This window comes from Lingula anatina, chromosome 6 (assembly GCF_051362555.1).
Source record: "Lingula anatina isolate TDL-2025a chromosome 6, LinAna3.0, whole genome shotgun sequence".
Taxonomy (NCBI): domain Eukaryota; kingdom Metazoa; phylum Brachiopoda; class Lingulata; order Lingulida; family Lingulidae; genus Lingula; species Lingula anatina.
The window spans coordinates 12,486,397-12,496,280 of record NC_141772.1 but is presented as its reverse complement, the minus strand read 5'-3'; the positions used below and the strand labels follow the sequence as shown (position 1 = coordinate 12,496,280).

The following is a 9,884-nucleotide window of genomic DNA, read 5'->3' as shown; positions in this document are numbered from 1 at the left end:
GCCATCCCATCCCCCACCCCCACATGAAAAGATCTATTGGATACCTGATACCAGATTCAATTCTTTCCCAAACAAAAACCGGGAGGCCTAGAGCCTAATTTTTGCAAGCAAAGGATGCCTTATAGTCTTATCTAAAGTTAGCTGAACTTTCGTAGCAATTGCTTGATTCGTTTTTTAAATATAGATTTTTAAATATTTATGATGTCGCAGAAATCGTGACTTTGGCAATTTCTCCATGAAATACTGATTTTTTGTGATAACATGCTATAGTAAACTACCCCAAACCTATACCCAACATCCCCAAATCAAATGTCAAATATGACCTTGACCTTCAATTTCAAGGTTATTTGGACATTTCAAGGTGACATATTCACTTAGGCTAAAACTGATGTATTGTTGATAAACCTCCCCTAATCCACATATGCTCTTTCAGAATATGGGATCAGATTTAGCACATGGCCTTGTAATTGACCTTTTTCTTCAAGGTCATTCCACACCTGTTTTTCAGGGGAATCATCCGCCACTGGCTTCAGCCAGTTGCAGTCTAGTTATTATTCTTAGGCCGCATTCACATCGAGTTTAGCCATGGCTCTACAAAGCCACGAACTAAATATGGCGGACGTACATGAAAGGAAAACCGCCTAATTTTTTAATAGTCTTTCCGCCTCTCACACGCCGCCTTATGCGTCGTCCCTGCGGGGGTACAGTCATTAAATCTCGGCTCCATTGGGACGACACATGGGGAGGCGTGTGCGAGGCGGAGAGTATGCAAGACGGGGGGTCAGAACATATATAATTGATACAGAGGATTTGTGACTTTAATTCGCAAAGGATTTTCGATTATATTCCGTGAAAAATATACTAAATCTATATAAAATAATATCATGGTAGGCCAAAAAAATTGTGCGCACAGTGCATCCGTGCGAATGCCTAGTTACGCCCATGGATAGACAGGTTGAGGTGACTGTGACTTTGTTATATATATATATATATATATATATATATATATATATATATATATATATATATATATATATATATATATATATATATATATATATATATATTTCGAAACTTCTCATTGTAGTTTTAAATCCCCTTTTTAAGTGAAGTTTTAGAAAACGTGTTGACATTATAATTTCATCTCTATTGACAATGGGCCCCGCATCCCACCGTCTACACCAGTCAACTGTATGACAGTTGAATTTGAAGCATCCTGAAGTTCGTTTTGTCCTCTTCAAACCTCTTTGTAAGCGGATTTAAATGAAGATTATTTTGTTATATAAAACTTGTTGACACTTTAAGTTGACGGATTTTAGTTTAAATAAAAAGTATCAATTCGGCGTTATTGAATTTCCAGCTTTTTTTCAAGACGATTATACAACGGTGTTCCTTGTAAAAATTTTAAAAATTGCTTTCTTATTGTTTGTTTGTTAACAAATTTTTTAGGGGGGGGGGGGACTATGGCTGCCAATGCTTTTTTTAATTGTTTTCATAAATGTTTAAGTCCTGTATTGTGTATTTTGATTTTTTTATTACAGCGTTATCTTGTCAGAGAAGAATTTCATCAGCTGTATTAAGTTATAAGAATGATGTATTAGGTATTTGGCTTGTGTACCTCCCCCTTTGTGGATTACAATAGTCTCACCTAACCGGTTTACTCTGTGGTTTATTTTGAAGAATTCTGTTATAGTGAGGAATAACGACAACAGTCTGGAGCTTTCAAACGTTTATTCACCGACTCTCTTTCCACACAATTTCACAAGTATTTATACTCTATCTCCCCGCATTGATCACGCATTTACTTATTTTCTTTCTATTGTCGTTGCGTGATTACAAGGAATTTTCTATTCTCATGTTGCAAACAGCCATTCAACATTTCCTTATAAGGCAATCCCTAAGAGACTTGTTTTCAATTAAAATATCTAAAATTTTATTTGAATTACTCATGTCTGGACCTTGCCCATCACGAGTTTGCAAGCATTTTTCACGTGTTAGAAACTTACATATCTATTGAGAGACTAACCAATCAAATCAAACTATATGTGAATTTGACATGTTCCATCTTTCTCTACTACGAGAACAATTCCTGCACTTGTTGACACTCAAAGAAAATAAACTTGCACTCAATAAGGCACCGTTCACATGAAAAATCTAAATTCTAAAAATCCAAAAACCCATTGGCGGTATCTACCCAGCAGGCATAATGACATTGGATCAACGTTGAAAACAGGTTGGGACGTTGAATGGCCGTTGATCTACCTAAATTTAACGTCAAATCAATGTTGATCCAGCCACGTCAAAACGCCGTCATAATGTGACGTTGACTCAACGTTGTATTTTGGTCATTGACTCAACGTTGTTGTTAGGTCGTCGTGATGCAAGACATGGATCGTAATTTAAGATATTAATTATTGAAAACGTGATACTATGTTTATCAATACTGTAACGAACATTATCGAAATATTAAAAATGGTGCTTTAAAGTAAAAGTGACAGTTGTTTTGTGTCTTTAGTGAACTAGTGAACTAGTGAATTTTCTTAACTTGTTATTCAGAAATACATTCCAATAAACTGCCTCGAAAGGTCAGTTAACACAAGGATGAATAAGTCACTGTAAGTGTGATGGAGTGATGTTAACGTTGCTGACAGTTCACGGTACCCTGCTATAGATAGATAGATAGACAGGTTGAGGTGACCATGACTTTCTTATATATGTAAAACTAAACCTTGGAAATCCTAACTTATAGGCCATACATATACACTCTACATATATTTAGCCATCAAACGCGTCCTAGTACTGCTAAACACATCCAGGCTAAAAGCGTGTAACATGCTTAGAAGCAAAACGTGCTTCTAAAGGAGATAAATGCGTTGAAAAAATGAGACAAAGCAGGCACTTAGATGTTTTTACAGTGTACTTTATAATTGTGTACCTGTGATATGTACCAAAAATAAAAACAGGTCATTTTAATGTCTTTTCATGCAAGAATGTTGTCTAACAACTGGCGTTGATACAATGTTCTTATCTGACGTTGATACAACGTTGTTATTTGACGTTGATACAACTTTCAAATCCAATGTTAATCCAACGTCTTGTCAACGTTATAGTTCAACATTGTTTCAACGTTGAAACAACATGATTTGCCCACTGGGTAGTGATCACGGTCTGTGCCCTGAATACCCCGCGTCGTAATTAAGCGAGTTACTTCCAAAGCTGTAATTAATTCTCAGTTGCGCTCGGAGGAGATTCTAGCACCTTGACGCATAAGCAGTAATAAGTTAGAGAGAAAGACATGGCTGTCGCGGTTGCTTTGAAAAATGTGCTTGTCGATTTTGTGCAACAACAAGACGAAGAAGATGAGGTCCATATACACGCGACAGATATCAGTGCAATCTGATGAACTCCACAGTTTAGAGACACTACTTCGCATGCATCAAGGTGCCAGAACACCCAAGGGATAAGGAGGAGGAAGAATAAGCGGGGAGGTGTAGGGAAGAAAAAGACGAGGAGGATCTATGTGGGGAAGAGGAAGTACACCCTCCGTCCTTCCTCCTCCAACAAGATGAGGAGGAGGAGGAGGAGGAGGATTAGGATGAGGAGGAAGGAAAGAGGTGGAGGTATAGGGAAGGGGAAGTACGCCCCCCCGTCCCTCCTCCTCCCTAACTCCTGCTCCTCCTTTTCCCTTCCTCCTCCTCCTAATCCTCCACCTCCTCATCTTCTTGGAGGAGGACGGGAGTTAGGGAGGAGGAGGAGGAGAAGGCGTTAGGGAGGAGGAGGAAGAGGAGGGACGGAGGGTGTACTTCCTCTTCCCGAAACCTCCTCCTCCTCATCTTGTCCTTCCTTACACCTCCCCTCTTATTCTCCCTCCTCCTCATCCCTTGGGGGGGGGGGGGGGGGGATTTGCCCCCCCCCCCCCAAAAAAAAAAAATGATGCAAACAAGAAAAGGAAATAAACAAAAAACAAACAAACAGACAGACAAACAAACATCGCAACACAATGAAGTAAGTAGATTATGTCCACTAGCTTATCTCTGTGTCTTCAATAAAGGCACATAGGCTTGCAGTGTTGCAGGTTTTTCACATGCGTGGAAACATTGGTGACAGTGGCCCATGTCATACCTGGATGCAGTCGATAAAACACCACCACACTCTAATAGCGCCTCGTTGGTCTAGGGGTATGATTTTCGCTTTGGGTGCGAGAGGTCCCGGATTGAAATCCCGGACAAGCCCGCATCCTCTTTTCGTATTTTTTTCTCTGTTCACATGTTAATGTATAGTTCTTGTCACGCGTTTGTATAGCTTTTTTAAATTTATATTTCAATTTCTGACACTGTGAAATTCATATAAATGCTAATTGGACTTATTTTTAAATAATTAATTAAATATGTGACTTAAATCAGGAGCACATGTTACAAAACGAAATACTGCAGTATAGAGCAGAGTTCACGTAAAATTCCCATCTTAATAAGTGGATGAGATAATGCAGTTCTTAATCTGGATTTTCGGATAAACGTTACAGTGTGTCATTTTCTCCTGGCGTGTTTATACAAGGCTGTATGAAATATAGACATGTTTGTCTGATAATTTTTGGAATGCACCGTATATTGGTATTTTCAGATTAACCCCAGGAGGTACAACATTGAACGCACAAGTTTGGAGAATTTATCCTGATCGAAGTCTAAACTTAAAGAAGCATTTTGCTCTAATTCTTTTTTTATCATTTTTAAACTGTTACAGGAGATGCAGCGCGATCATCATGCTTTCAAAACATACCGAAAATAAATAACAAATAAATGAAATTCTCATTGATTAATTAAACAATTGATAAAAAGCAAATTGGAAAATATTGTGGAACTCTGATAAACACCCAACACAAACTTCGGATTTCTAACAGTTTCCACAGCAACTAAGTTAATTATTCGATATCTTTTGAGAAAGAGAAGGAGACAAGGAGAGCATTGGCTGTGTTTATCAGTTTCAACAAAAAGCACTTTTCAGCCATATGCAGACAACGTTTGCGGTGCTCTCCTATTCCTGATTGCGACAGAGCACTGTCTCCCAACCTGTCGCAATGGTCACATAACCAGGGGTTTTCCCATAAACACAAAAAACAAAGCTTTCATTGTTCCTTTATCTCGTAAAATTGAACAACGCGTTCAATGTAAAAAGACCTAAATGGAAGTACCCGTAAAGACAAGTTCACTCAAAATATTGTGTGAAAGGACCGCTCACCAGATGTCGCTAAAACCGGGGCATACAATATCCCAGCTCTTGTCCCGTAATTTGTGGGTACATTTTGGACAAAGGTAAAAGATATGTACGGCAGTTACTCTGTACACATATTATTTTGAGTGTACTTTTTGTCTTTACAAACAAAACAGGATAAAATGTCAAAATAACTCCTATAACTCGCCATACCTCCATTCAACTCCCATGGTTGTTTGTACGCCAGGGTCAACAGATTTTTCGGTGCGTATTAGGAATTTTTTCACAACCTCATTACCTAGACAATTTGTTAACGTTTCTCGTAAGTACAATGTTGAGATGACAGGTATTTCTTTGCTTATGAAGCATGTAGAGCTGATATAATGCTCCAAGAGGAAAAAACTCAGGAGAGGCATTTTCGCATGTGTTTTATTACGAGAAATCACATTATGGATATTTATGGAAGAAATGTGCATGAGAAGTTCTTACAAAAACAGGAAAAAGGCATACTTACTTTTGTTAGTACTTATAAATGATTAAACATTATTCAATGAGAATGAAATCTAAATGGAAGCGATCTAATGTATCTGTGCTGTTGAAAAAGGATGTCCATTTTACAACATTAACTTCAGTACAAAGACCAATGAACAGACAGTATGAAACTACAACATTTATCAACATGTTTGATCACATTGTGCTAAGACAGAAAAGGAGTCTTTTCAATGGGAATCATCAGAAATAACATAAAACGAAACTGGCCTGCCATTGTTTCCTAACCCACTCTCCTCCAAATGCCGCGAAATCTCGCTTGATTTTGAGCCAAGCTGCGAGACTCGGGGTTATCTCCGCTGATTCCCATGCAACAATGATACACATACGTGTTGGTCTCGCTAGAATTGTTATTAAAAGTAAAGCGTCAAGGACAGATTAACAGGCTGTAAACGCTGCTTCTTTTCGTGATAGCGTCATAATTCTTATTCCTTATTGATGACGTTTACTCAGGTTGACGCCCCTGGCGCCGTCTACACAGTTTTCCACATCGCCTACGCCCCCCTCGGGTAGGTGCGGGTAGAGGATTGCCGTTCTCGTCACATTTGAAGATAGCTGCGAAGTTAATACCGGCTGAAAGGTCTTGACACTTGTCTTTCAGAAACTCGCATCTGCAAAGGGATGAGGGTTTTGAAATGGAGCGTCAATTTGCTTCAAAATTTCAATTTTTGTCAGGGACTCATATAAATTAATATGTTATGAAAGTTTTAATGAATGTATAATTAAATGAATAGACAAGACCATGAGTAATGAATAAATCAATAAATAAATTTATTAATTAAAAGATGCACAGAAAGATAAATAAATAAATATGTAGGTATATAGGTAGACAGAGGAATTTATCGATTTTTATATTATCACATAAAATTTTTACATGGGCTTGATCAAAAGAAGAACCGCGTATGTACGTACTTGTTAGCGTAGGTGCTGTTATCGGAGCTGTCACATATTTTCGGCCCGGGATGGGTGGAGCAGTCCTCCTCGGCGACACGGGCGCACTTGGCCTGGAGCTTCAGGTGCCTCCTTCGGCCGAGATTCGTCTTTGGGATTGGCGCCCCGGCCTCGTCGCAGGGGAAAAGGCCCTCGGGTTTACCGCGCAGTCCCTGGGGACACTTCACTCTCTTCATGTAGTCGCACCTTGAGAGACAAAACAATACGATAAAGTCTAGGTGTAATAAGAAACAAACGTGCGTTCCATTATTCATCAAAACTTGAATATCATTTATAAACCCAGGGTGACATTAAAGTGTAACAGGATCACATTGATTATTAAAATGAACAGCGGCGAACAGAGTTATTGTTTATTGTGAGCACCCTGAAGATCAGCGTGACGATCATGTAAACTGTTACACATATGAGGCAATGTAAATACCCAGAAGCTTGTGGTGATGGCAATGTATTTACAGAGGAGGGAAAATGGGAGTGTTACTGCACCACTAAGCACCAGTTGATCCGCGGGCAACTAGTCCGCGGATCAAATACGGCACGAACCACTTGATATCGTGCCGAGATTTGATTGCTCTGCCCCTGCTGGGACGGCGTGCGTGGGAGACAGGGATCCAAGTGCGTACGTTGTGAACTGGTTGTGAACGCTTCCTAGAGTCGGGATAAAGGCAAAATATTACTAAACGAATTACCAGTTGGTATAGGACCCTGTGTCATCACACAGGCGCATTGGCGGCAAGGTGTCACAATCAGTCTCAGTAATATTAGCACAGGTTAAGCCACGCGGCTTATGTTGTCTATTGCCGCGCCTCCCGCCATGTCTACCTCGACGGCCTTGACCTTCGCTATCATCATCATCTCCATGGCGACCTCGAGGGCCCCCGGGACGTCTGGCCAGGGCAACTTCAAGAACTGGAATAAAAGGGAAAAAAGGATGAAATTGAGCTGAAGACTTTTATTTATTTTCCAAACAGAGCGTACTGGTATTTGTCCCCTACCTAAAACCGAGTAGGCCCTATACATAAACCAGTCTTATGTAAAATGGGCATGCTTAGTGTTATCTCTATTAGTGGAGTAGGCCTACATGTACACACAGGTTGAAATAGTTCAAAAGATATTTTTGTTTTGTAAGTGCTTGCGCAGTGCGAAAACACTACTATGGTTTTCTGTTGAAATAAAAATTCCAGTGTATAATTTATATCTCATATCTGTTTTAAGTATTTTTTATATAAAATGATCTCAAAGATGACTGCTCATGGGAGAAAGATCGGTGCTTTCATTTACTTGTATGATTCTATTTATAAATTATATAATTTGGAGAAGGTGTTTTGAATTAGGAATCTTGCGAAAATTGCTTTGCGTTGCATGCGGGAAATAAGATATATCTGGGCACCTAGGTTTATAAAAGAAGCCTGGTTTGAATCAGGAGTTTCTTGGCGTGTTCCTTCAGTACATTTGGCACGAGATAATTCAATCGCCGCGGGGAATGTAAATAGAACGTACGTAAGAGGAAACTCTGCAGCAGTTGGAAGTTTTCCATTGCGAATTTTCCATTTAAAAGCAAAACACTGAAGGACGAATAAGGTATTTTTGGATTGTTTGTTTAATCAATTTTATCGAAACTTCATAAGTTACCGAAATACAAAGAAGTCAGTAAACAAGATTCCATGTACTGACAGTTTTGAAGAAAGTGAAAAAAAATTTTTTTCAGACAACTAATCATTTCACCAAAATTTTCTCCTATATTTCCTCTACTTTTTTGTACATAGTTTTACCGACAAAAACAACGTGTAGGTTATACCTGCCTTATTTGACCAAGCCGCCCAGTTAGGATGTGACACCCGCACAAATTAACAGACCCAAGGTCTAAGACCGTGCATGCCATGAATACAAACAAAGATCCCATGTTACCTGATGTTACTAGTAGGGGCCTACTCTCTGACCACTTGGTGCGCTTCTGGTCCGTTACAAAATGATTGTGTCGCATATACTTTAATTTTGTATACTATTTTAGAGACCCCTAATATTAGAGGGTGTGTTATTGAAAGCTGCAAGCGACACATAGCTAACAGTTCTTTATCCTCTTTTTACTTCACAAGCACACGTAATCAGTCAACGCTACAACAGAACAGCTGTTCTAACTACATAGATATATAACATCCTTGGTTGCGTTCAAAACAACGCTATAGGAATCTTTAGTCTCTCCTGTCTAAAAGTGTAATTCGTACATTTAACACTGCATAATAACTTCACTGTAGCGACTTAAAATATTAACAAAAAATCTAATAATTAAATCGATTAAACACGTTCAATGAACAGGATAACTAAATGTTATTCACAAAGAAGGTCGTGTCATTTATATAAAAATACCGGCACTGGTAACTGACGTTTTAGGATACGTATTACACACTAGTTTATATGTAGTTATTTCATGGTATGCTTCAATATTGGCAGTGACTGCATGTTGGTGCAAATGCAGAACAGTCTTAACAGGCAGTAAACATTTTCTTACTTAAAAATCGTTCTACCTTTTATAGACTGAGTACACAAAGAAAACGACCGAATCACAATAAAAAAAAACTGATTTAGATACACTATTCATCTTATTAGACTAAATACAGAGCTGAACTTATGCACAAATTGAAATAGTTTATTAATCATTCGCCGTAGGATCAAATTGAGGGAAAGAGAGAAACATATATGATACCAGTGCAACTCTTTCGGTCATTTTTCATCAAACTTCATCTACCACTAAAATTGCTTTTCACAATTTTGAGTTTGAAATCATTATCTCGTGAACACCTTTCACATCTCACCGATTCAAACTACTGCAATACACCCAAGTTTTTTCAGAAGTTGTGAACTACACTTACCGATCAACAAAACCAGCACTATTATGTACTTCATCGTGGACCTTTTCAGAGTACTAGCAGGTACTTCTTGATACTGGGAGATGTTTCCCTGTCACCCAGTACAGCTCTAAGACAAAAGTTTTGGCTGCTCGGCAGGCTATCTCCAAATGACGAGGATTGCTGCTCAAGGTCTTTTTATATCGCGCTGGTATCGCCTGTAGCCTCTATCACGTGAAGGGCTGCTTTTGAAGCGTGCCACGGTTTCTGGACAAGGAAACAAAGAAAGGTCGAGAACTAGGACTTCCCTATCGAGGAGTGGAAGTTTTGCAG

General features: G+C 38.9%; 1 protein-coding gene across 1 annotated transcript; it reads right to left on the bottom strand.

Moving 5' to 3' along the window:
* Positions 1-5,619: 5,619 nt before the first annotated feature.
* On the bottom strand, positions 5,620-9,767 carry LOC106181418 (uncharacterized). Its single transcript, XM_013565791.3, has 4 exons — positions 9,576-9,767; positions 7,395-7,614; positions 6,670-6,894; positions 5,620-6,368 (listed from the first exon to the last, which is right to left on the bottom strand). Exons 1-4 carry the CDS (start codon positions 9,607-9,609, stop codon positions 6,203-6,205), a joined length of 645 nt encoding a protein of 214 aa, XP_013421245.1. The 5' UTR covers positions 9,610-9,767; the 3' UTR covers positions 5,620-6,202.
* Positions 9,768-9,884: the final 117 nt, after the last annotated feature.